Source organism: Mizuhopecten yessoensis, unplaced genomic scaffold (genome assembly GCF_002113885.1).
Source record: "Mizuhopecten yessoensis strain PY_sf001 unplaced genomic scaffold, ASM211388v2 scaffold3689, whole genome shotgun sequence".
NCBI classification, from domain to species: Eukaryota; Metazoa; Mollusca; class Bivalvia; order Pectinida; family Pectinidae; genus Mizuhopecten; species Mizuhopecten yessoensis.
In genome coordinates, this window is record NW_018405170.1 from 402,389 (window position 1) to 430,299 (window position 27,911).

General features: G+C 36.0%; 1 protein-coding gene across 2 annotated transcripts; it reads right to left on the minus strand.

Annotated features, from left to right (window-relative positions):
* Positions 1–2,693: 2,693 nt before the first annotated feature.
* LOC110447946 (receptor-type tyrosine-protein phosphatase F-like) lies at positions 2,694–27,668 on the minus strand. Of its 2 annotated transcripts, none has more exons than XM_021493939.1 (14): positions 27,376–27,668; positions 22,047–22,092; positions 19,979–20,145; positions 16,908–19,312; positions 15,722–15,886; positions 14,880–15,035; positions 13,463–13,552; positions 12,707–12,788; positions 11,571–11,647; positions 10,379–10,516; positions 9,763–9,900; positions 9,217–9,362; positions 8,583–8,742; positions 2,694–7,125 (listed from the first exon to the last, which is right to left on the minus strand). In XM_021493939.1, the coding sequence occupies exons 3-14, from the start codon at positions 20,022–20,024 to the stop codon at positions 7,042–7,044; spliced, it is 3,687 nt and encodes a 1,228-aa protein (XP_021349614.1). In that variant the 5' UTR covers positions 20,025–20,145; positions 22,047–22,092; positions 27,376–27,668; the 3' UTR covers positions 2,694–7,041. The 2 variants fall into 2 exon arrangements, with proteins under 2 accessions (XP_021349614.1, XP_021349615.1); XM_021493940.1 differs by lacking the exon at positions 27,376–27,668 and adding an exon at positions 25,123–25,141.
* Positions 27,669–27,911: the final 243 nt, after the last annotated feature.

Below are 27,911 nucleotides of genomic sequence, written 5' to 3' on the forward strand. Positions count from 1 at the left end.
TCACATTTGTGGATTTTATTTGTAACTTTTTAGGATTGTGTTGATCTTCTGAATTTGAAAATAAACTCCATAACGTATCTTGGCGTGTTCTCCAGATCCTTGTGACCTAATAACATTGTTTTTGTCTAAATATACGATACTATGTTTTCCAAAACGCCACAAGAACATAATATGCATCACATTTAGGTTCTGTTTGACAAGTTACAAGAACATGAGTTTCAGTTGAAGCTGAAGAAATGTAGCTTCTTTAAAAAAGAACTGAATACTTTTATATAATCGGTGATCAGGGAGCTAAACCTGATCCTGTGAAAATAGAGGCTATTCGATATTGCTCTCTGCCAGCACCGATCGACAGGTGTTCCTGATATTTGATGATTCATTTGAATGGGTAGCTATTATCAGAGTTTTGTACCCAACTTTTCGAAGATTTCGAGCTACTTGCTCTCATACAAAGATTCAAATGGACACTTGGCCCCGTTGCTCAAAGGTTGGTTAATTAATCAACCAAGCCCAAGTGTAATCAAGCATTTGAAATTCTTCAGGACGGGTTGACAAGTAAACACAGACACCAACAAGTCGTATCTGCGTAGGAGCATGTTTGACTCAAATACAGACTAAGATGACGATGAGTCACAGAACTATCTATATGTATCACACAAGCAGGTCATTGAGAATGCATCCTCGATATCCAGAGGTTACGCTCATTTATGTACTCCCCACCTCTGGAATATATGCCATAGACAAATTGAAGGCTCAGTGTGCCACCTTGTGGATGAGTCAAGAAGACTGACTTGATCCTTTGATGTACATGAAAAAATTCCGCGGTCGCGGAACAGTAAAATCGGGGGATGTTCCTCTATAATTTTCAAAAGATAGGCATCAGCCTAGTAATCGGTCAGTTTCTTGACCCGAGACCAATCAAATAGCTAGTCGTATGTCTTCAATTTTGCTGACATATTCAAGGAGTGCAGAGAGCGTAAGTGAGCTTAACCACCGGAGTTTCGAAGACGTTAAGGAGGCTTTTGCAATACACAATGCATTACAGAACCTAGACCATCATCTATACGGCGCAGAATTTACCATATAGACCAGGAGCATTTAAAAGTATATCTTAGACTCACCCATGTAAAATAAGATGATACAGGTGTGGTCTTTCAAGTATTCCAGGTGCCGACTGTAAGGCGGATAACACAGAAAGACGAAACAATTGCTGTGCTGATTTGAATTGCTGTCATGTCTTTTCACTGACCCAGCAAGTGGAACACAAGAGGACACATGTTGTTGAAGATACTCTGGACGTTAATGACAGAATATTGGAGATATCTGTAGGAGCATTGAATTCGAGGTCTTTCAAACAAAGAGTTAAGAAGTTGTGAAGAAGTGCCTCCAAATAATTTTGTAAAACAACGCTTTTGTTTAACAAAAGAAATTCATGTTCAAGAGGAACAAGAAAAGGATCCAGAAAAAGTGACACTCAAGACAAAGTTGTCCAAAGAAAGTGTCACGAAAACAGAGTAGGAAGTTTTCTTTGTGGATAATAAGCCATTGAGACGACAAAGCTAAGTTAAGCTTTGAACACCCAACGCTGGAGTCCTTCTTGTAATCACATTGCTTCAGTGCTGCATGACAAATACTTTTGAGAGTGTGGTTGTATTCCTAAGGAATGCAACCAACTATATTTCAATAACTTTTGATCTTCATGGGCTAAGGTGATACTAACCCCACAATTTGGTTGAAACTTGCCTGTTACTTTGGGATTTTTTTTTATTTCAAGCAAATCAGCCACTTCAATTCCTTTTGATACCACTTTTAAGAGTAAGTATTCGTATGACTTAAATTTAAATCCCTTTTAGGCTTAGGGTGCTAACCTCACACTTTAGTTGAATATAAATAAGGCAATTTTACCACTTTTGACCCTGTAACTAAGCCGCAATGAGGTTCAGCACCTTTATATGTTTAACCTTTGATCCTCATCGCCACAATTTGGTTGAAACCTGTCCAGCAGTTTGAGAGGAGATGACATTGAAAACAAATCATGCAGTTTGACCCTTTTTGACCATGTGCCCTCTATTTGTAAAAGTAGTTCCTGGTATTCCAATAGTATAGGTAAGATATGCTACTACTATATTTCAGTAGAGACATACCGTTTAGGAAAAGAAGTCTTTTAAGCAAATCGTCCAACGAAACCCCTTCTACATCCCCCTCAAACCTTCGGATGGTTCATACCTTTATAACTTTTCATTCCCATAGGCTAAAAATTGCTACCACCAAAAATTTGGTTGAAATCTTTTCACAAAGTACCAAAGAAAAACCACTGGTACCATCAAATTTAACACGTGAGTTGGCATATATCTAGCCCTTGACCAAGCTTGATGCTGTTAACTATACAGCTTGTCAGAGGGTTAAACTGCATTGCAGGAAAAGCTAACATGCTAGTAAGGCAGTATTTTCCTCTCGTGTACTTCAGCTGCACTTCTAGTTTGGGGAGGAGATATTAAATGCTCAAGTTGATGGACAGAAGACCACAATGCGTGGATGGATGAGGAATGAAGCACCACCACATGAGCTCACTCCGATAGCTTTTACCGTTAAGCTAGTTATTGTGTTCCAAAATGTTATTCTTATAGAAGATAATGGGAGAAGTTTATTCTAACTGCCCATCCTGATATGTACCACACAACAACAAATTAAAATTCATGTTCTTTATTATTTCAATTAGCCTTGCTCATCCTCAGCATAAACAGGCAACGTAAAACATTCATCACATATACTTATACATTGACAATTATAATTACAACCAGACAATGATAAATTTCAAATCATCAAAATATACCAGAAATAGTCGATGACTAAATCCTTAAGTTTTGAAGTGACAACACATCAATATCTAAATATAATTGTACATGTAACAGCTTTAAGTTATATTTATCTGCAGCATAATTATGTAACTTTACAATGAAGTACGTGTAATAAGTAGACATTTTGTATATTAGCAGCCAATAAATTATCTTTTAACCCTTTCATCCCTATTTAACTTTAGTGAACTCTACCATGCACTGATCTGGACGAGTCCATTATAGTCTACAGTGGTGAAAGGGTTAATGATTCAGTGAGTATGGTTTGTACAGGTATAATTATATGGTATTTTGTTAGTGTAGTTAGTATTTAGTAACATATTGTATCTGTTGGAATTGAGATACAAGTTAATAATTACAAAACAGTACTAAAGATATGCTGCTATTGGCATAGATTAGTCTACTTAGAGCTTTAAACATTACAATAAACCCTTGTTACACTGCCACCATTTGTCCAGAGGAATTTTGGCATTATACAGAGGAATTCTTACAAGGGGCATTATATCGAGTGTTTACTGTATATCAGATTAGTATTATAGGTCCCTTTCACTTATAGACTTTAGCTGAAAAGTTCCCCCAGCAGGGAAATACCATATATATCCTGCACTAAGCCCAGGGAGGCCAACAAATAATCTTTGACTCAAAGTACAGTGACAGGCTTGTTACAGGACAATAAAATAGCATTTGCTGGCATATCCTTTAAAATATAACATATATTGGTGGGCTTATTATCAGGCATAGGCTTATTATTTGATAAATATGATACTTGTTTAATTGGCACCTTTCATATTAAAGTAATTTTTACACATAACGCAATTATATACATAAAAATAAAATAAAAGATATATATTTGTTTTATAGCCTTGAAATATTGCACTTTGCCAACCTACATAACAATATTTGTACAAAATATTGTATTACAGAGTAAGGGTTTATATATACTGGAGGGAATTTCATTGTTCAACAGTCCATTCCTTTTAATGTCATGCATAATTTGCCAGAGGAAATTTAATATATGTTTAAATATAATGTGAAATGTGACATTAACAGTGACACATTTCTTTCTCTGTATGCTTCCAATAGAAATCAAGCCCAGGTGTAAATACAAACATTCATTGGGCAATTACAAGAAAACTCAGCATTGCTTGTATTGATTTAAGCCTGTACAAGTATGTTTTATTTGCAATATCTGGAAACTGGTACTATAATATGAAAATAAGAGGAGGTCATATGAAACAGCTGAATTAATTACGATATAAAATGGGTAGGAGGGGAAATGCATAAGGAAAACATGATACTAACCAGAAATATATATTAGGCATTGTGACATTAAAAGGAATCTAAAAATTGATGACATTAAATGGAATCTAAAAATTGATATTAAGCAATTTGACATTAAAAGGACTCTGCTGTACTATATCACAGTATGATATTGCCACCCCACATCATAATACTGAAATATCCTGGTGATAAGCCTGGGGGTTATGAGCAGAACATTGGGGTGTGGGGTGGGCTTTATTCTTGTGAAAAATTGGGTATTATTTGGGAAATCTGCAGTTGGTCCAACATCATTAACAACAAAATTGGTGTGACCTTGGTATCCAATCAAACTAACCAAAACAAGGTACATTGCCAAATGTATGTTTCAGAAGTTATGCAAAAACGTTACAACAATTGAATGCTTATTCGAATATTATGACAGTTTAAAGATTACATTCTTCTATCACAGCATGTCTGACGGCTTGTAACGGACACATCTGATGATGTACAAAAAACCAAAGGATTCCAAAGTCGATTTATTTCTTTAATCAGCATCAACAAACCTGCAGTGATAGAAAGGATGGTGGGCTTAATGCTTGGCACCCCCTGTGCATGAAAAGTGAGAAAAAAGGTGGCTGGGCTTATAACCAGACATGGGCTTATCAGTGGTAAACTATGGTATATGTTACATTGTATAACATTGGGTGATCGTTTATATCAAAACATACATAAATATTTGAGGAGGGGATTTATTGCACTATTGTTTTAAACATGATATTATAATACTGCAAACTAAGAAATATCATTTGTATAAAAATACTTTGTAACAAGACACTGCAGCTCCATCTAAACACATCCCTACCTAATGGTGGAAGGTATCTTACCCGGTATTTTCAAGAACGCCAAGAAAAGTTTATTTAGTTCAAAATTCTGATAATGTAGTTTTTGTTGCAGGACGCCTCACCTTCCCCAGAACTGATCTTACTTTGCCTTCCATTGGTGGGGGTGATATTATAAACAGGGTCAGCTATAAGGGTTCATAGTAAAATACATACATGAGGATGGTTTTATAATAATAATAATAATAATAAACTTTTATTTATTGAGGATAAAATACATGTTTAGCCAAAGGCTATGATACTTAATATATAGCACTACAATAAATCAATCGTTTGACGACATTTTAAACCATAATACTTTCTGCATTACACTTCAATAAATGAATTGTTACAATTTAGAAGACATTTAAACTTTTATATTGAAACTACAGAGAGGCATCATTAAATCTTGATAGATTAATTAACATTTTTTTTTTATGATGCTCCTCTGAAGATAGAGCACAATTGGCACTCACTTTGGATACTGGTTCCGTTAGGGCATTGACCTGCAATACTGAATATCAAAGGGTCACAGTTTCCTTGTTATTTCAAAAGTTAAAACCTTACTTGAGTTGTATAATATTTCCCTCTCAGATCAAATTTTCAAGTGAAATTTTAGAGCACAAGGTTTGTCGCACATACATTGACCTATTGAGTTTATCTTTTGAATCATTTCGAAACAGAAACAAATGATTGGATGGAAATGACACACAGCTCAGTATCAGAATGTGCTGACAGTGTATGTCTGACACACTACCATGTTTATCATTGAATCCCATTATTAACAAGGACTTGCAACACACCGACAAAATGTCTGCAGAACTTGATGGTATATAATATAACTAAGGTTGCAACTTTACAAGTTTTAATGAGGCTAGTAACTAGCCTTATGGTTTCAGTCAGATACATGTATATATATATACAAGTCAATAGGCCACATTATCCATAGCTAGTTTTATCCTCCAATAAGCCTAGGGGACCAACAAACAATCTCTGACTAAAAGGGGAGGGGGCCTTATTACATGTATTATATAATCATAAAATAACATAACAAATGTTTGCATTTCTACTGAAATACAATAAATCTTGATGGGCTTATTATCAGGCCTGGGCTTATTGCCGGACAAGTAGAGTATTATATCAAAACACTGTAAAAAATGTATTCATTTAATGTATTTACTGTCTTTTCTAGGTCTCGCTGTCTTTTCTGTACTGGTAATTATTCAATGACAATTCAACAGAACTCAAACTAACCCACCTTTGATTACTCTTGTTGAATCGTCCTAGGAAAACAAAATATATTTGATAGAAATTGAAAAAGACATACATCTGATAAACAGTATATATTGTATTACATATATTGAAATACATGGTACCATGATGCATTAAGAAACTGCCCTAATCTCTAAACCCGGTTGGTATCTTAATACAGGTTCAGTTCACGATGAAATCACTCGACAGGGGAGCATTGGAATTGGTCTCGACACAAAAGGTCTTTTAATGTGTGTGGTTGCACAAGCAGGTTTGACAGTATTCTTTCTCTACAACTACCAGCTAATGAAGAAATGGGTACAAAGTGAACAAAGATAACATACAAGGCAATGAGGCTTGTACTTGGTAAATAGAGAAATATTTTCAAATTTGACCTCAGTTACAGTGTGTGTAGCTTTCCTGCCTGGGGCGTGAGTAGAAGCTTGATATTCTGTTGAATATTCATAAAAAAACTGAAAGTTCAGTCTTTGAGACATCAGTGAAATAAGCAGTAAATTTTTACTCTTTAAAAAATAAAAGTTTATCAACATTGTTTCAACAGGGAATGTAATAAAATGAATATCAACAGTCAGGTACAAATAGAGTGACTGTTGGTATCATATCACAAAACATATTATACATACATCATTTAATTAGATATCACAAACAGAATGGAAGTTCATATTTAACACAATTATACCCAGTCTTAGTTCATCATGATGATTCCTATCATGAGATCCCATCTCATTGGTTAACAAAGGTCATGTGGTTCTCACAATGAAGGTGATGAACTAAGATCACAGCATGTTGTGTAAGGCCTCGGCGGTGGAGGATATGGATACCTTGGGACTGGTCACAATCGTGGCATATTCATGTATGGCCTGAAATAGATAAAAAAAACCATTATGACATGAGGATTATTTTCTTATTTAAAAACTTTAAATCCAGTGTGTGATCCCAAACCAAGATCATTGCCATGTTGTGTAAATTAAACTTGTAGTAAAACCAATGTATCAGAATAAATAGATTATTTTTGACATCAAAACTTTATAAAAAACTATCATTTGTGCGCAACACATTTTGAGGCCCCTGTGAGGTTTAATCTGAACTGCCATATGGAAGATAAATACAAATATATTGCTGATTCCTGAAATTAAAAAGTGAAATTGAAAGATAACACAAGAGGCAGGATAAGTTAATATTTCGTTGAAAACTGTTTATGCATTCTTGAGGACTAGTCTTTTAAATGTCAAGAACAGCAGTTGCCAAGGGTTACAGAAAACCTCTCACTAGTGTGTACATGTTGACCAATCATAACTGGTTGTATCCCGATAACAATATACATAGAAAACTTCTCCTTGACCTCTTAATAAAGAACTGAAAAATTCTGCAATATGCGGAATCTGAAAAAAATATTAAGAGGATGGGATCCTGAATGTTTCAGGGCAGAATGGAATTTAAAGTCCTAACAAAAACTCAAAAACCTGCACAGGGTGTCAAAGGGGTAATACCATCATGACGGTTGACCAATGAACAACATTTATTGTGTACCTTTCCCAACAATTCCTGGTTGCCGGGAAGATCATCATGTCACAATACTTACACTATAGATAAAACGATATTGTTCCTTGTTCTGTACAGCACCAGCCCTCTCCCCTCTTATACAATGTACACAGTTGAGGGAGGATCAACATCTCACGGTACTTACACTATAGATAAAACGATTTTGTTCCTTGTTCTGTACAGCACCAGCCCTCTCTCCTGTTATATAATGTACACAGTTGAGGGAGGATCAACATCTCACAGTACTTACACTATAGATAAGACAATATTGTTCCTTGTTTTGTTCAGCACCAGCCCTCTCCCCTCTTATACAATGTACAGAGTTGTGGGAGGATCAACATCTCACAGTACTTACACTATAGATAAGACAATATTGTTCCTTGTTTTGTTCAGCACCAGCCCTCTCTCCTGTTATATAATGTACACAGTTGAGGGAGGATCAACATCTCACAGTACTTACACTATAGATAAGACAATATTGATCCTTGTTTTGTTCAGCACCAGCCCTCTCCCCTCCTATACAATGTACAGAGTTGTGGGAGGATCAACATCTCACAGTACTTACACTATAGATAAGATGATACTGTTCCTTGGTCTGTATAGCACCTGCCCTCTCCCCTCTTATACAATGTACACAGTTGAGGGAGGGTCAACATCTCATAGTACTTACACTATAGATAAGACAATATTGTTCCTTGTTTTGTTCAGCACCAGCCCTCTCCCCTCTTATACAATGTACACAGTTGAAGGAGGATCAACATCTCACAGTACTTACACTATAGATGAGATGATACTGTTCCTTGGTCTGTACAGCACCAGCCCTCTCCCCTCTTATACAATGTACACAGTTGAGGACGTCCACCTTGCGTCTGTCCTCAAACGACCTCATACAGATGTCTATAGCTATCAGCGTGCCAGTCCTCCCAGTACCAGGACTGAAAACACAACACATTAACAGGCAAGCTGAATTTGCAGTTTTGATATTAATTGTTGGGTTTGTTTTGATACTTTACAAGAAATGTTGGCTGTCTTATTGAATTTGTTGATTTAATGTATGACAAAAGGACACTGGCACAAGCCATCATAAGCAAGTTAATTCAAGTTTGGTCAAAATTTTATTATTGAAAGAAACGATAATTTGATGTCATCGTTTGTTATAATATTTGTAATTGGTAGGTTAATTTGGTGCTTTCAAATGAGCTTGTTAAAACATTTTTTTCCCCTATCATAAGTAATTGTATTGTGGCAATAAAAGCAATCTAAATATGGATTATAATCTGTTTATTATTCTTTCATTTGTCTTTGCCATACACTTTTATGGAAAACATAAATGTCCTGGAAAAGTTTTGTGTATAAAGAAGAAATTGTACTTGGGAATATAACAGTAACATTTTAAGTAAACCACAAACCCGCAATGGATGACAACCGGTGCCCCACTATCTTCAAAGTGTGGACGAGTGTCCAGGATAAACTTGACCAGTGATATAGGCTCTGGTGTTCCATCTCTAGGCCAGGAGGTGTACCAGAAATGATGTATCTCACGGATCAAATTGTTCTGTAATGGACCACAGCATTAATGCATCAGTAACTGATAGAAACATTTATCAAAATGTATATATAGTTTTTCAATATATGAGGTAACTAAGTAAAATTTATATGTGGCACAATTACAGAATGAATTCTAGTCAAGTTAAAGACAAATATTTTAAAGACTACTTCACTAAAACAGCTTGACAGATCTATCTTCATTTGATATGTAGCAGCCCTGGGGAAATAGGATTCCGTTTTGTAATTTTGGTTTCAGGCACAAACTGTTTTTATTTTTCAAACATTACGAATAGCAACATGTTTTTTTTGTCTCTGAAGACTTTGAATATGATATTATTTAGTAATTATGAGGGTGTACCAAGATATCTTAGATCTATAGATATAAGTATAAAACTGTCGGGGAGTACCTCAATGTCCTTGAGCTGAAGTATGTATGTGGTGTACTCCTGCTGGACGTCCTTCTTCTTCAGCACTAATGTGATGTCCCCAAACTGTAGACAGGCGTCCATACCTTCTGTGTCGGGCCAGTACGGCTCATAGCTGGGCTAGTAAAAACAAAAACTTTTATAATGACAATCTATCACTACTCAACCAGATACTTTAGTGTTTTAATTCCACAGGGTCTATCTTTTACAGTGCTATACATATGGTAAACATTCTCAGTGCTTTCTACTTTCCTTTACACCACTTACATTTCATGTCAGCTTTAGCAAATATTTTGCACGAGGTTAGGATTTGAGGATTCTGTTTATATTGAAAATACTGTCAAAATTCCTTGTTCAACTCCCAGCATCAGTGCCAACCTCGTTGAGTTGGACATCTAAACAGGACTTTAAAGGAATTGTATAGATATTGATTTACCTTCTGCAGTCCTTGGTAAAGTATTGAATGTTTGCAATAAATTCTGTCAAGATCACATAAACAGCAGTATTAAAGAGAATTAATCGAATTAATCAATGAAAATTCTACGAAATAATATCTTAGGTTTTGCTTAAGGGTTCTGAGACAGAAGCTGGAGTATACCTGTCCATTTTGTTGCATGGGAGCGAGCATTAGTATGACCCGTGATTGTTGTTCCCAAACCATCCTCCAGAAGTCTCTCACAGTCTTGTGTAACGGGGCCTGGGTGGCGATGTACGTCTTGTAGGCATGTTTGTAACCCTAAAATAGGATGTATTACATGTTCAGTCAAACCTGCTCATATGAACTCTATAAAGAGACAACCTGAGTTAAGAGACCACTTTTATGTTAACATTTGTAGTGATTTCATTGTGAATTGAACATGTGTTGAAAGAACTGTTTCAGAAACCACTTTTTGGACTTTCAGATAGTTGACTCATAAAACAGGTTCTGTACAGGAAGACACAGTATTAGCACTGCCATGNTCTCATAAAACAGGTTCTGTACAGGAAGACACAGTATTAGTACTGCCATGTATCATTGATAACCAGTTAAGGATGTACATTATAATACAGGTTCTGTACAGGAAGCCACAGTATTAACACTCCCATGTATCATTGATAACCAGTTAAGGATGTACATTATGTATTTCAAATATATAACGTTCTTGTGTAATATGTGCAGAGTTATCACCCTTGAATTACCTTTATTTTATGATATTACTTAATGATCAAAGCTTCTACCTTGGTATTACCAGTGTTTATATAAATGGGCACCTTCTTAATGTGTGATCAATTAATTTAACAAAAATTACTGCTCAAAATAGATGATACTCATTGAGGACTGGCTTTGGAACTATTTTTGATAGAGATGCATGTTTTTGTCAGGTTATATACATTTTTAATTGCAATACATTTGTAACTCCACAACCGTAAATAATGATTGTAAAAGTCAAGCTGTTATCATATTGAATTAATGATAAAAATAGGCACAAAAATGTATCTTGCATGTAAACAAGGGCCATAATTCTGTAAACAGAGTGGCACGAAACCTAATTCTAGTATCCAAAACCATCCCAAGAGGTACTTGCATACACAATTTGACAATTGTTGGTGTATATGAGAAATGAGTGGGAATAAGTGATAGACTGTCAGACAGAGTGCACTTCAATATTATCTAATATTTACAAAATTGTCAATAACACTGAATAACAAAATATTAAGCTGTGTTGGTTGGATAGATAGTAATCTGCTTTGGTACTCATCGAGATAAAAAGCTTTTTTATAATAAGATTAATATTAATCTGCTTACTCACCGAGACATAATTGGCATTGATGTAATCTGAGTTATCTTCTTCAGGTATTTTCTTAAGCTTGACTCGACTATGTGGAACTGAAAAAACAGGATTATCCAGTTCAAAGTAAGTAAATAACCAGCTGATTCAACAATCAGCTGTGAAAACCATTACATAATTATATGTAACAGAGGTCATTATTTTTTCAATGCCTCCGCTAGGAGGTGAACCCGGGACGTTTGGTTTACTAGTCTTACGCTCTACCGAATGAGCTAAAGAGAAATTCTCCCTAGCCGAGTCAGTAGGAAGCATCTAGTATTTTACCAGGGTGACATATGTTTATAAGTTTGCTGTTATTTCATCAAACTGAATGATGTACTTCTATTAGGACTACATGAGTAGCGCAACTAGTATGTGCCTCTGATGAGTTCACAACTGAGCAATCCCAGACTAATAGAATCTTACATGGGTCTGTTCCATGGACAGGGATATCTCAATGGCTCTGATGAGTGTACAACTGAGCAATCCCAGACTAATAGAATCTTACATGGGTCTGTTCCATGTACAGGTTTATCTCAATGCCTCTGATGAGTGTATAACTGAGCAATCCCAGACTAATAGAATCTTACATGGGTCTGTTCCATGGACAGGGATATCTCAACCCGAGTGGAAGAGGCAAGCCTCGTGCTGGCCAGCCAAAGTCTTACACGAGGGTTGAGATATTCCTGTCTATGGAACAGACCCATGTTTGATTATTTTTCTCACATACATACATATAAACAAATTCCAGTCGAAATAAACATCGATCTTATTCTTCCCGCAAACCCCAAAGCCCCAGGGTTGAGACGGATGATTCCCCATTCACAACAATTGTATGACATCACGGAAACAATAAAATGACATCATGGTCGACAATCCATTATTATGACGTCATAGCGCGTGTCAGCTGTCTTTCCCTACCCCGTGTAAGATAGAGTTATCTTTTCCCTAGCAACAAGGGATCACCCTGTGAAGTAAGTGAGAATTTCAAGTCTTACATTGGTGATTCCACCACTGAGCGAAAGGGAAATTGCTGAAGATGATGTTAAGACAACTTTGAGACAATTTACTATGAAATCTTTATCAAACAATAATTCAAGAATGCGAAAAATACTCACAAGGAATCACATTAGCAAACCTGTTTTTGTATTCAGCTCCGACGGGTACAGAGGACAGTTTTGGCATTTCTATGGGCAGGACCTAAAAATGATAAATAGCTTAAATCTACAAAAGTCAATCGCTATAATATTATATCTGGTTTTCTGTTTATTTCTTTAAATGAATAGCTCATATTTTATCTATCAAACAAATGTTGTTTCAGATCTATTTGAAACAAAATGCTTTGGAGGATTTCTTCTATAAATTAATAAGGCATGTGTACTATACATATTTTGTATATTATCACTATTATCCTTAAGTTACATAGTAGTTCAATTTCTAATTTTTTTCAAATTTATTCTGAAATTTGGAGTAGACCATACCAGTTTATACCAAATTATCATTATCATTTTATTTCTAGAACTTGGCACAAAACTTTCAACTTCAGATTAATCAAAGTTCACCCTCATGAGCATGTTTAATCTGGAGGAAACAAAGAATTGTGTTTCCCTACCACAAATAAATGTATAAACGTCCCTCGTTTATCACTATAGAGTAAAACCCTGATATGAAGTCCCTCTTTTCTTTCGCAACTTTGCTAACTGACAAATTATTAAATGGTCCCAAATGGTGGCAATACAACAAGACCTCAGTGAAGTCTCCAGTCATCAATATCTAGAGATTTATCAGTCAGATTGTTCTTCCAGCCTTTCACAATCCAGCCATTTTTGCTTGGCTAGCTTTTACCTTTTAATTCATGAGATTTAAAAACTTACCTCAAATTCTCTTTTCTGTGCATCAGGATTCATAGCAAAGTTTGACAAAGATGTGAAATTCAGCAAATTCATGGGATCTGATGTTTCATTCTGAAATGCATGTAAAATAAATATAAATGATGATTGTTTATATTTCGATATCTATCATAATATTCCTATATCTTTATAGTTGATGGATTAGTAAAGTCTTCCGAGTTTTGGAACTACAGTATATTTATTATAAATTACCATATAAAAGGTTATTTACACAGACAATAATTTAACGATCTAGACATGTGATGGAACTAAATTTTTGCGGACTTTTAGCATAGAGACAGACACTGATCAATGGTCAAATGGGTAGGCTTTATTACAGCATATTGAACAAGAACAAGTAAGTGTATTTTGTTAAATAAATTATCAACAAAACCATGTTTTTGTGACGGTTCATATACTAGTATACCTATTTCCTCTTTATGTATATGAACCGTCACAACCAAATTCAAGCTATTTCATAATGAAATTATCATTTTGAAGTTTATTAATGCTGCTTATTTTTACAGATGTCATTTTATTATGCAGACCATAGGTTCGTGATCACCTAATTGACCCTCAAATCGTGGAAATATCATCCCCGCAGAAAATATCCTGCTTTAAAGTTATTTCTATTTATTTATTTAATTGCTTGGTAGAATATTGTTTGCTATTTATATAAAACTAAAACACGATAAACAGTTACCTGTTTATTACACATGTTAGCAAAAACATGAATAAGATACAATGAGAAGTACATGTATATATCATTAACATTTGGAATATCAGGGGCTACTCACTCTACTTGCTTAACATACCCTAAATACAACTTAAACTTAAAATTCAACATCAAGACTCCAAAAAGACACCTAGAGAAGAGGCTTGACTCTGCCGGACTCCAGAGAAGCAACTTGACTCTTAAGTGTTTATGGAGAAGATGAGAAATAGAATACAAATAGACCTAGAGAAGAAGCTTGACTCTACTGAACAGCAGAGAAGCGACTTGACTCTAAGACTTGAAATAGAATAGACCTAGAGAAGAAGCTTGACTCTACTGAACTGCAGAGAAGCGACTTGACTCTTAGACTTGAAATAGAATAGACCTAGAGAAGAAGCTTGACTCTACTGAACTGCAGAGAAGCGACTTGACTCTAAGACTTGAAATAGAATAGACCTAGAGAAGAAGCTTGACTCTACTGAACTGCAGAGAAGCGACTTGACTCTTAGACTTGAAATAGAATAGACCTAGAGAAGAAGCTTGACTCTACTGAACTGCAGAGAAGCGACTTGACTCTTAGACTTGAAATAGAATAGACCTAGAGAAGAAGCTTGACTCTAAGACACATTATTTATTTTATAGACAGGAAACTGGTAGATACTGGTAAGGACAATGTAACCTGATCACCTGTAGCTCTAGACCAGGGTTCCAGAAACCACTGCTGGGCCTAGATTTGGGCACCACTCCCAGGGCTATTGAGTCCATACTGGGGACATTAGATATGCCCGACCCTCCATTGAACGACTTCATCCTCTTACCACTCTGACGACGGTGAATGATGATCTAAGGATAGAAAAATACACCTTTAATAACTACAAAATACAGATTATTATAATAAAGGGTGATGACCTGGTGATAAATCTGTTGCATTTATAATTTTACCTTATTGATGCAAAATAATAAGCACAACGACCATTATTAAAACTCACCTTAAATCTGATCCAGCCAAAGGATGTAAGCTTACAAAATCCCATAAAGTTTTACCAATGAAAATTTATAATTGTTTCGTTTATATAGGACAATTTGATAAGGATTTACTGGAAAGTGTTAAAACATCTATTTTGTTCCTAATATTGAACTTTGCCATTCTCACCCCTGAAATTTCATAATTAACTATTCTAACCTTTGAATTGGAAGAGTCCAAATGTGTCTTCAGGGGTGAATGAGTTAAGCTTGACATCAAAAACTAGCCTGCTGTATCAATGACCTCATCTTCGCTAACCAAGTGTTCGCTTCGTATACATTAATGTGGAGTGTATACGAAGCGCACACTTGGCTAGCGAAGATGCAATGATCTGGAACATGCTTATTTATGGAGATGGCACAAATCTTTCATTTTTGCTAGCCTGATTCTCGCTAAAATGAAAATTATTATAACTTGTCAATATAAATCTCATGAAATGGAAAATAATTTAACTTGCATTTTATCACATGATGAAGGCTTTTTATAAACAGATCGAGTGGCTTACCTGGAGAAGAAGAAGACACACACAACAGAAGCCCCCTACAGAGGCTATCACTATGACGATCATGATCCCTGTCTCCAACTTTGGCTTGGACACGGCGGGTCGATTAGGAGGATCAGTAACGTGGCTCACAAACTCGTTTGGATGTATGAGCTTCACATCTGTCAACTAGAGATGCAAAAAATCCGAATAGGATCAATAACAAGGACAACAAGAGGCCCAAGGGCCTTAGCGGTCACCTGAGTTATATCANTAAGCCTTTATGAATAGACCAAAATCTACAGAGACAAAAAATTTCACAAACTCCATGGAGAAACCAAAGCTTGTCAGGGTTTGAGCAATTGATTTTATGGAAATTCTAAATATATAAATGTAGAATTAAAGCTTGCTGAGGTATTAAGTGCTCAACATTCTACACCCAGGGTAACATTTCCATATCTTACCTATACATGTTGGTCGACTTCTCAGCCAGAAAATTGGAAAAAAAATAAAAAAATGTAGTAGAAAAAAACAGAGGTCAGGTATATTTTAAGAATGTGTATGCAAAAACGTCACAGTATAGGTGTCTTAAATTGTATCATACACAGAGGTGGGAGAAACAATTCTCACACCCAAGACAGGGATACCCCGTGTTATATGCTGTGCTAGATTTGTTTGTCTCTTACCCTGAACAGGGATACCCCATGTTATATGCTGTGCTAGATTTGTTTGTCTCTTATTTTGGACAGGGATACCCCATGTTATATGCCATGCTAGATTTGTTTGTCTCTTACCCTGGACAGGGATACCCCATGTTATATGCTGTGCTAGGTTTGTTTGTCTTGTCTCATCTTTCTGGCACCTTAAAATGACATCTGGTGCCAAATTTCTAATGGTGATGTAATCATCTTCATTGTAAATCAAATTAACAACCTACCATTAAAGTATTCTATTTTGTCTTTACAGTACTCAGGTGTTTCCTAATTCACGATACACAAACGTACTACCATATCAACTGAAACACTAGCAGGATGATCAGCCCGGGCCCTGCCATATGCCTGACTTTATATCCCTCCCATGGTCTTTTTCAGCAGCAGTGACCTTGACCTTCAAACTTTTTCAACCTCTATTGCACATCTACATATATAGTGTATCATCATGTCAAATTCAGACTGACCGACTGACCGATTGTACAAGTATCTTTAATTACCTTCTCTTTAAATTGAGATTCGGATTGGGCATCAAATCCTGGCTTGATGATCTCGCTGACAACTTTTGTCATTTGTTCATCAGCTTTACCTTCTGTGTCCTTGAAATACAACTCGACCTTGACCGTCTCCTCTTCAAAGTCATCATCATCCGTAAAAGGTTCAGCGAGTTTGTCACACATTTTGGGGTGAATATTAAGAAGTACTACCTGCTGTTGTTGTATTTCTATCTGCTGGTGATCTTCAACTATTTCCACCAGTTCTGTGATGAAAGTTTCTTTTTGAGAACAAAATTCAGTCAAGGTCATTTGAACTCGAATGCTGATGAAGACGGAAGGCATGGTGGTGCTCACATGGATGTGTTTGTGAGAGGTACTAGGGATTTTAACAGTACCAGCAGTACTTGTCGGACGAGGCACTGTGCTCCTAGGAAAAGTCACGTTTGTAACTGATGTCGCCCTTGAAGTTTTTTCCTGTGCTTTTGTTGAAGTTCGATCAGCTTTTTTTGTAGTCAAAAAAGAAGTGGCAATTTCCGAATAATGGCGAGTTGTTTTTGCTACCGTTGTATTACTGAACACTGATGGCGTCCTCGGAGTGACTGATCCACCTGTTGAAGGAAGATTAAATGTTATATTGGTACGGTTGGACACTCTTGTCACAGGCCTGTATGATGTTTCAGGATATGTTGGATGAACGGAAGAATTTCCTTCAGGAGGTATTGTTGATAAGGTTGTAGTGTTGTTATCACTTATGTAGGATTCTGTGGTAGGGGCTGTGACTAAAGACTGGGTGTTATAACCAGTAAAGGTTGACGTGTCCTGTGTGGTCGACGATCTTGTGTTTGTCTGCTGCTGGCCGTCATTATCGTGGATGACTAGACCTTGAGAGGCCAAGGGAAGGCTCTCAACTGTAGGAGAGTGGGTTCGCGTTACAGAATTCACAGGGTTAAGGGAGGGATTGAGGTTGGGTTGATCTGTAACATAGGAAGTAACTGGCTCTCTGTATGAGGACGATGGAGATATATCCGGAGAGGCTGTCCTCGCACTGGAATCATAAAGGTGATATTGGGAAGAAGACGGATCTGTGGTACTTGTACTTGAGTCTGGAATGTAAGTAGAGATTGTGGACATTTCCTTTTCACTACCAGTGCTGAATTCATTATCAGATCCATGGTCTATCAAACTCGGCGTATGTACACTGTAGGAAGGCTGAACACTTGGATATGGTGTAGCTGAAATAAACTGGGTTACTGTTTGTATATCGTCTCCAGGTAATGAGGTGATGGTGCCTTTTACTACTGCTACATTACTTGCTAGCACTATAGTCTCTGTCACTGTAGCGATATTTGTAAATGTAGCGGCAGTATTGCTGACCATCTCTGGTAACGGCCGAAAGGCCACACTGCTCTCCAATATAGAAACATCCATTGTTATAGAAGGTGTAGGAGTGATGGAATATGGAGAAGATAAAACCGTACTAATTACTGTCATTGCAGTTTGTTCCTCCTGGACAATACTGTTACTAGATACAATTTCAGTCTCTGGACTCTTTGTGGTCACTGCAGCACTGACCGTCTGGTTCTGCTGGTCAGAAACACCTTTAGTTGACAGTTCCACTTTGTCATTCCAGGACATGTCGGTACCATTCTCATTACTTGTGACATTACTAAACCCTTCTCCTTGCTGAACTTGTGAACCAGAATGTTGTTGCCCGTCTGGATGCTCAGCTGGTACAGTGGGAAGGGGTCTGATGATGGGGCCATCAGATACAGCGTGAAACGGTTCAGAATCGGGAGAATCTGAGGAAAGATGATCCTCGGGAAATGTCTCTTCACCATGCCTGTCTCCAGACTCTACAGGAAGTGGATCAGGATTGTCGGGGAGGAAACTTATATGCTCACCATGCTCTGGTTCAGGTTCCTCGTGACCCGACTCCTCGGGGAGGAGCTGATGATGTACATCTGTCCCCTCCGAGTCCCCCCCAATCTGTTGTTGCTCATCGGGGATGTCACCACCATCATCTATACCGAGACCTTCTGTCACGTCAGTTCCATCTATATTTTCTACAGAAGAAATGTTCCTGTCTGGGTCGGGTAAATGTCTGGACCCCCTGTCAAGTCCTTCCTGTGTGTCCTCATCTGGTTCCCCGTGTGGTTCGCCTTGTTGGTCTTCGTGTGGCTCCCTGTGTGCTTCCTCTGGTGAATCGTGTTCACTTAAAGGATCTGACTCGTGTTCAGGTAGTTGAGGCTGTTCGTGTTCTGTCTCCGTTTGTTCGTGGAGTTGTGTATGGTGCTGACTCGAGGGCAGAGCAGCATGACCTTCACTGCCCCCATTAATCCCTAAAGTGTCCCCCCGCAAACCTGACTGCAACACAGGGCTGGACAAAGTCCCAGTAATTTGCAGAAAACCTGGAAAATACAAACATTTGTGTATTTTCATCATGGCTTCTTATGACAGAAATTTAAACTCTGGCCCTTCACAATAAATTCATCATGACAATGAATATTACCACCTAGCTTACTACCACAGTATATACAACTTCTATTTATAAAGACAAATATTTTACTGGCCCTATGATACTTGCCAACTCTCACTATTTATAGGGAGACTCCCGATTTTTGGACCCTAAAAATTAGCATTTTCAACCAATGAATTTGCTAAACTATTCCTATATTCTAAGATCTAATCATTTTATCAAGGAATTTTAACTCTGGCCCTTCACAATAAATTCAGATGACACTGAACTTTACTATGTATACATAGCTTACTAAACATCATTTTCCTCAGGGCTCATTACCACCTGCTTACTGCCACGGTGTAAACAATTTCTATAGTGAACTTTACTGTGGAGGACAAATATTCTACTGGCCCTAAATACAAAATATTTCATGTATGGAAAATGTTATTAAAGCAAATAAATACATCTGAGATGAACGAGGGATTAAGAAATAGAAAATCAAAGTTATTCTTTCACAGCATTACATAAAAATACATGTAGGAGTAAAAGACACATTTCAATTATAAAATCAAATGAAAGAAAATCTGAAGCCTATAAATAAATCAAACTCACTCACCAATGACAAGGATTATCCATGAAATCAATGCAGGGCTAGTTGACATTTGTAGATGTATGATGTGTAGATTTGAAGGTAAGTATTTTGATCGTGATTCACATCAGTCCAGGACCCAGAGATTTACACCTCAAACCAGTATGATCCACCATCGTGTATGCGTACAATCACTAAAAAGTACAGAGTTTTAAAGTTAAATGGTGTATCCTTAATTCCAAATACAGTGAGACTGGTCTCTTAAAGACACCATCTCCTTCCTTATAACCAACAACTAACTTCTGTGGCCCTGACTTCATTTTCTGCCACTCAATCTTTTTCAAGTCAATCAGATTTTTTACAAAACATATCACACCTACAATCAATCACCATAGAAAAATTCTATTTCTGAGATACAAGTGAATGGACATATCACAATAAATCAGAACTCATCTCGATTCTGTTTTTTCTTTTTCTTTCATGTTAAGGGAGATAACTCACAGGTATGTATAGTTAATATGGTAGTATATCACCTTAATACACTGTAAACGTACATATTTTAGTGCATTATCAAATTTTAAACAAATCAGCACATTGATGAATCGGCCAAGCTGCAAATTATGGAATACTAAAAATATATAGGAACTTCAATTTGCCAAATCATAATTTAGCGCAATATCTAGAGTGTGAAAAAGGCTAAAATAAGAATACCGGGTACTGCTAAATTGTGTACATATACAGTACTCAGTTTTGACTTCACTATCGTATAGGAAATTGATAGAATAATAAACATTTAACTAATTATGATGATATGTATTACATTTATTAAGGAACCTGTATACTTCATATAAACATTCTGTGGTCACTTAGCGAACGTTTGGTTTGGTTTGTTTGTGTTTCACGTCCTATTAACAGCTATTGTCATTTAAGGACAGGCCAGGTTTTGATGGTGGAAGAAAACCGGACCTCCCGGAGAAAAACCACTGACCAACGGCCAGTATCTGGCAACTGCCCCATGAAGGTCCCAAACCCGCGACCCAGTGGTGGAGGGCTAGTGGTAGCAGAATGTCAGACGCCTTAACCACTTGGCCACTGCGGCCCTCCCTTCGCAAACAACTATTGTTAATGTTGGGGATTACATATAAACGCGTAACCAGTAAAGAAAGCTCTTTGAAATGAAGATGAAAATATGCATGATGATTTATGAAGACAATCATTATTTTTTTTCCACAGTTACCTAACAAATCAAAATCATAGGATTGTTGCCAATGTATTTATTTATGACTCGTCACGAGTCGTGTGTAATTTGAAAATGCCATATAGATTCGATATACTTGTTGAAATGTATAGATATTTTATACATGTAGCTTACAAAGCCATTGAGCTCTTAACTTAACCAGATTATGTTACAGAAAGATAACCACTCTCCTTAACACATCATTGATATAATGATTGTTAGCAGAGACCCATCCCTGATTTTTGGCAAGATAATACAATTTGATGTAATACTATAAATTTCATTATGTTCAAGCCTATATCTGATACACAATGTATAACATTCTGAAAGGTAATAACAAATTAAGACATTTATTATTTAAAAATAAATTTAATACCCTTTGAGATTCTCTCAGGATTCCCATGGATCTAATTACATCATTAAGCAAGAGCTATGAAATAGTTAGATATCCTTTGGTTAAATTACGTCAATTAAAAACAACCATGTGATGATGATAACTTATAAACATGTGAAATTGAATGTGACAGTTCAACTTTATCTAACAAATCAATATTTCCTAAATGATTTTTTTTATAAAAAAAAAAAAAAAAAAAAAAAAAATTANTATACTTAAATAAACAAACCTTTTTCTGCCGTTTTAGCATTTAAAATAATTCTGGAATATTTCAAAACAAAATTTTCTTCCACAGATTTTTCATCAATGAACTGATTAATGCTTGTAATGTATAGAGGCATGTCGGTGAATAATTTTACATATAGACCTTGTTTTTTTCCAGTTGAACAAAAGGTTGTTGAAATACTAAAATGTTTGACAAATTGTGAAATTAATAGAGATATGATTCATAATTAAAAACTTACGTAACCACTCCAGTTCCACCAACTGTTGTTCCTGGTTTGTAATTCCCTGAGAAAAAAGAGGTCAATAGATCGGTTTGTTAAATAGTTCATACAAACACTGCATGTAGGACAGAACAACAATCACATGATGTTAATAACTGATACAGATGTAAATCAGGCAAGTAAACAGTCTAGATAACAGTACCAACAGTAGCATGGTTAGCTTACAATCTATATAAGTAAACAGTCTAGATAACAGTACCAACAGTAGCATGGTTAGCTTACAATCTATATATATCAGGGTAAGATAACAGTCTAGATACTAACAAAAACTACGAACAGTAGCATTGTTAGCTTGCAATATTTTATCATAAACTTAATCTTCTATGTAGCCTAGTTACATCATCACATACAATGATTGGTTTTGTCAAGATGGATGTGACATAGAGGTCCGGTGACATTTAATCCCTGACGAAGGGCTAAGCCCGAAAGCTTGGGAAAAGAGTGACTTACAAGTTCGTTAATATTATTGCGTTCCCTATAGGAACATATGTTTATAGACGATTATCCATCACATACATATTTGATATAACTTATGTGTACACTATAACTCATTACGACAAAACACAATCAGCACCTGATGAAGTCGTAAGTACATGACAAAGCTGGTGATGTTTATAAAGCTTTTGTATCTCAGACAGTGCATGCTCAAGTTCACAACATGATAAAAAGAATTGCAAATTTGTTCCTATCTAATCTGATATACTCTACATATAAAGACTAACATGTCAGTATAACAAACTCCAGTGGACAAATTGGTTCACTGTGGGCTTAATACATTACAGCAGTGCTACCTTACATATTATAGTTCCGTTGGAGTTATCTCCCTTATATTTTAATAACTGTATATGTTTCTATTTATTCCGAATGACCACAGTGTTATTGTTAATGTATGTGTAATCAATTAATCAATGTACGTAGTCCAAATGACCATCAATAAAAAAATCTCATTTAATTTTGAACTCTTTTGAAAAGAAGATCCATTTATACCCTGGTGGCACATGTCTTTAAATCAGAATAATTTCTGTACACAACAATTTCAAAATCATACCAACAACTTACATTGATTCAGAGGAACATGGTTGATAAAATCACGAAGCACTGTGAGGCGTCACTTTTTATATCCAATGACAATATTGTACCAGTTTCCACAACCACTGGCAATCTCAGAAATCATTGTGTTAAGAGTGTATGTAGGTTAACCCTTTCACCACTGTAGACCATAATGGAATCATCAAGATGAATGTATGGTAGAGTCTACTCAAGTTACATAGGGGTGAAAGGGTTAACAAGCCAATGTCGTCCTGAGCAAAGCTGGGTTGCAAGATGGATGGAATACGGGACAATTTCAAAAAGGATAAAAACTCACAAATTGTCCCCTTAAACATTGGTAGGATGGTGGTACAAATCAATTAGTGGTGGCTGGAATACGGTGCTGTACATTTATAAATATTTCCTATAACATTACCTTAGTAGAGAGTACAGCTAGCTGGTAGCTGAGTATCTAGTCAGACACCTACATTGACCCTCTCTCACTAATCAGTACCTATCCTCACTCACTTAACTAATGTGTGTGTGTGTCTGCTAGATAACCTAAACAATAACACCAGGTGCTGTACCAACACCTCGACAAATCAGACAACTATATCAACCAATCAGCTTCATGTAAAAGTTAAGTTCCTTCTAGTATTTAGCATTGGAAACCATATAAGATATTATGATTGATCATAGTCTCAAACTGATAAATCAAACTTTTGATCTAGTATTACAATTTCTAAAGCGCCAAGTCTCCAGAATGATGAATTCCCTCATTTCTTGATGATGATGTGTCTGCGTAGATTTATGTTGACTGTATCTAATTTAGGGTCACACACAGATGGTGAATGGATGGAGTGACATGCAGACAGGCAAATAAAGATACCTTCTAAACATCACTGACCAGGATGACACAGATCAGTACTTACACTTAAGCCTATTATAGGCGGTTTGTACTTGGATACTTATCAAAGTACTGCTAAAACTAAGTGAGTAAAATCTGAATGGAGAAACTTAATTACTTTAGGATAAGATTGTACCATTACACATGTGTATACTCGGACCAATTAGTACACGGTGTGACTCACAGCTAAGTTTGTTCTAAAGATTTGGTATGGTGCTGTGTCTGTTATAAAAACTGTAGAGGAAGTTTAATTAACAATTATAGTACATTGTTATCACATTGCTACTGATAAATTAAAATGGTGGTTCATGGATAAGATCTATACAATCATGAATAAGATCTATACAATCATGGATAAGATCTATATATACAATCATGGATAAGATCTATAAAATCATGAATAAGATCTATACAATCATGGATAAGATCTATATATACAATCATGGATAAGATCTATACAATCATTAATTACTTGAAGGACCAATAACTAGAGAAAATATTGTCTCGTAATAGCTGTGTTTATTGAGCAATAAAGGCAATTTATCAACCTATTAAAGATAATCTATTTATAATTAATTAAGTTGGTGAGTACATGGACCCTTAGGGCAATAACTGAAATGTTATGGTCACCTGAAAATTTAGAAACTGCAAGTCTACCTGCTAATTTAAACACATACATCCTGTTTTTGATGGCTGTATAGAAAGAATTGGTAGATCTCTATGGTATAAAATGACATGCTTTCAGAATTAGCGGATATATGTATACCATGCTTACCAACTCTCCCTATTTAGGAAGGAGACTCCTGATTGTGGAACTGATTTGCAACTAGTGAACTATTCCTATATTTCTCTAAAAACGCCATTTTAAAGTGTTATTTTTTCCCTGGATGTATATACAAACATTTTCATTAATGTTTTGATTTTGAGCATAGGAATCTCCCCAATGGAAAAAAATGGCGAGGACTATAACGGTATACAGGAGTGGCCGATCCTCTATGGTAATAAAAACTGTTTTCATATCTTATAAAGAAGAAATGTGAATACTGTAGAATGACCTATTTACATAGGCATGTATATATAAGTAAGAGAACCACTTACCAGTACCACGGTTTGTGTGGGAATATTAACTGTTTTGTATGCATGTCGATGTAGGGCTTAGTGTGTGCGTGCATCATCAGAGCAGACTCCCCACCCCTCCCTGTGACCCCAGGCCACCAACCAGCCACTGACCCTGTCAGCATTCCCCAGTGGAACATCTGACAGATAAGATAAAGACATCGACTCTGGATTTAACATGTTCTAAAGCAACATCTGAAGCAAAACCTGTCTAAACAATTTCATTTAAGGTTACATGATACATGTACCTTATTGAGACCTGACTGAGTTCAACTCTAATAATAAACCTTTAAATATTCTTTCTAGAAGGTAATAAGGTGGACTTAAAATCAAATGATGATACATTTGAAAGACATACCATAATGTATCTATTACTTAATCATGTAATTAATACTGTATTTTCATGCAAGATTAGCTCAGGGGGCTAACACATTAACTCTGACACAAAGTAAGGGCTGGCATTATTGAAAAAGCCTTTGTTTGTGTTCGTATTACACTGTATGACTTGTACAGGCTTATTACCAGGCATGGGCTTATTGGTGTTTAATATGGTTATGTCACTTTTAATTATCAGAATAATGCCAATCAATCAGAGAGTTCTAAACTGCAAATTTATATATTCTTTTATCAGGTCTATATAATATTCAATACCTACGTATCACAATGGTACTTTTTAAGCAGTGAGTATACCCATATCGCCCATTCAGACATCAGATTGAAGACTACAGAACACTGGGAAATTGTACAGAAGACAACATGCACAACCTCAATTTGGCGACATCAAACACAATTTTTTCAGAATTTATTATTTATTTTTAGAAATGGAGATGATTTTGAATTTGTTTCCATTTTTGTCTCGCTGCCATGAAGAAGACTTAGATGTTGCTTTTCTGGCGATGGTGGCGTCAACATTAGTTTTTGCGTTTAAGTTAGTGTCAATGAAAGTATAAGTACTAGACCAACCAAACTTGGACCATAGATGCATCTTAGGTAGTACATCTCAACCCATGTATCAAATGCTGGGTGCGGCCTACCTTTCATGGTCCATTGACTTTTTCAGCATCATCATCAACATTAAGTTTTTGCTTTTAAGTTAGTTTCTCTGGTATATGTGCATTGATGGTCAAATGATTGTTTCATAAATACATATGAAATGGAAACTTATGAATAATATATCCTATACATATGATTATTATGGTTACCTTACAATGAATTGTAGAGCGATTTGGCAAAAATTTCTCAAACCAGTCTTACCACTATTAGTTAAGGTTAATTCTCCTCAAGAGTTTATTTCATGGAGAACTTATACCATGATACCATATATGTTGATTATAAATCCCTAAAGGGGCTTATTTACTTTTCTTTCAGCAGTTTCTCAGTTTTGTTTTCAACCTTTTTTGTGGATATCATAGTTGACCTTAAAAAACATGTTAGGCTCACTGAGTTTGATTAAAATATTTTTAAACTTTCCAAAAATCTCAATTAATAGCTATACCAGTAATAGACATTTTCTCAAGTGAAATTATGATGAAGGAATGGGATGCTCAAACTAGAAAATGATAAATGGCAATAACATTATAAGTGAAGGAGTGCAAGTTAGGTCAAATACAGTATTCTGGTGGTTAACAATGATATCATAATAGTGTTTCTTTTTATATATATATTCTAATGAAATCAGTCATAACTGTCACAATCACATAAAATTTCAACTTATTTAACATATATTTGCGAAATGAAAGTTTAACGTTGGCAAGTAATTGCTCGTGTGTACAAAAAGAGTCTGCCATTGGTAAGGGGGTGTATCCACAAGCAAATTTACTTTGTAATGATAAGGCATTTCTGTTTACCCATAATTTATCCTACTTCTCCTTTGGTCTGGTTAACTGACCTATTCAAAAAAATAAAATAGTCCCTTTCTCTGTCAAAATTAATTTCCAAATTGTCGAAAAATTATTGACATAGGGTCTGTTTTCCAAATTACCATGACAAATCCATATAATTATGTAAACTTGTTGCAAGACATGACTTGATTCTTATGTAGTAAACTTTCCTTTTTTATCAGTATGTGGTACATTGTATAACGAATGACTGGAGACAAGGCAAACTACATTCGTCATCCTTCTTTGCGAACCTCTAAAAACTCTTCATCTTCAGGTATTCAAGCATCAATCTGTAATAAATTGACCTAAGAACCGTCAAATGAGGAAAAAAACATATGAAGAAAATGTTACCTACTTTGTCAAAACTCCAAGTCCATGTTGCCACCACTGCTCTGGCTACGCTGTGGGGATGTCTGGAGTCCGTAACTGTACCATCTCTACCGTGTGTCACTCCAAACGTAGAAAAAGTCACGTGCGTGGAAATCCTTTTTGTCAATTACACCGATTGATTCTCATGCTCTTGAAGTAATATTTGTGTGCAGAGTACCAACATTTAATGCAAAATGATGTCACAATCTGTGGTATAAATCAAAATCCCTTTCCACATCTCACATGCTTCCTCCTGGTGATGGAGACAAAGTGCTTTGAATTTGAAGTGTAAGGAAACTCCCCTGTCAATTAGCCATAACAGGGTCAATTACAGTATACACACACATTCACACAGTCTGGCTTATAGAAACCCTCTCACAACTAGGCTAATGCTTACACGAGTTTAACAGTTTACTTATCAGCATGGAGATAGCACATGGCTTGGTAACTGTTACATACAATGGAACAACTTATGGTTGATTACCTAATAGTTACACATGATCACTTAATCTCATGCTGAGT

Bases quoted from the DNA above. Each gene is read 5' to 3' on its own strand.
- LOC110447946 (XM_021493939.1), bottom strand. From the start codon at position 20,024: ATGTCAACTAGCCCTGCATTGATTTCATGGATAATCCTTGTCATTG. The intron at 15,036-15,721 runs GTAAGCCACTCG...TTCTATCCTTAG, and splicing joins TGTGTCTTCTTCTTCTCCAG to ATCATCATTCACCGTCGTCA. The intron at 7,126-8,582 runs GTAAGTACTGTG...TATCTATTTCAG, and splicing joins AGTATCATCTCATCTATAGT to GCCATACATGAATATGCCAC.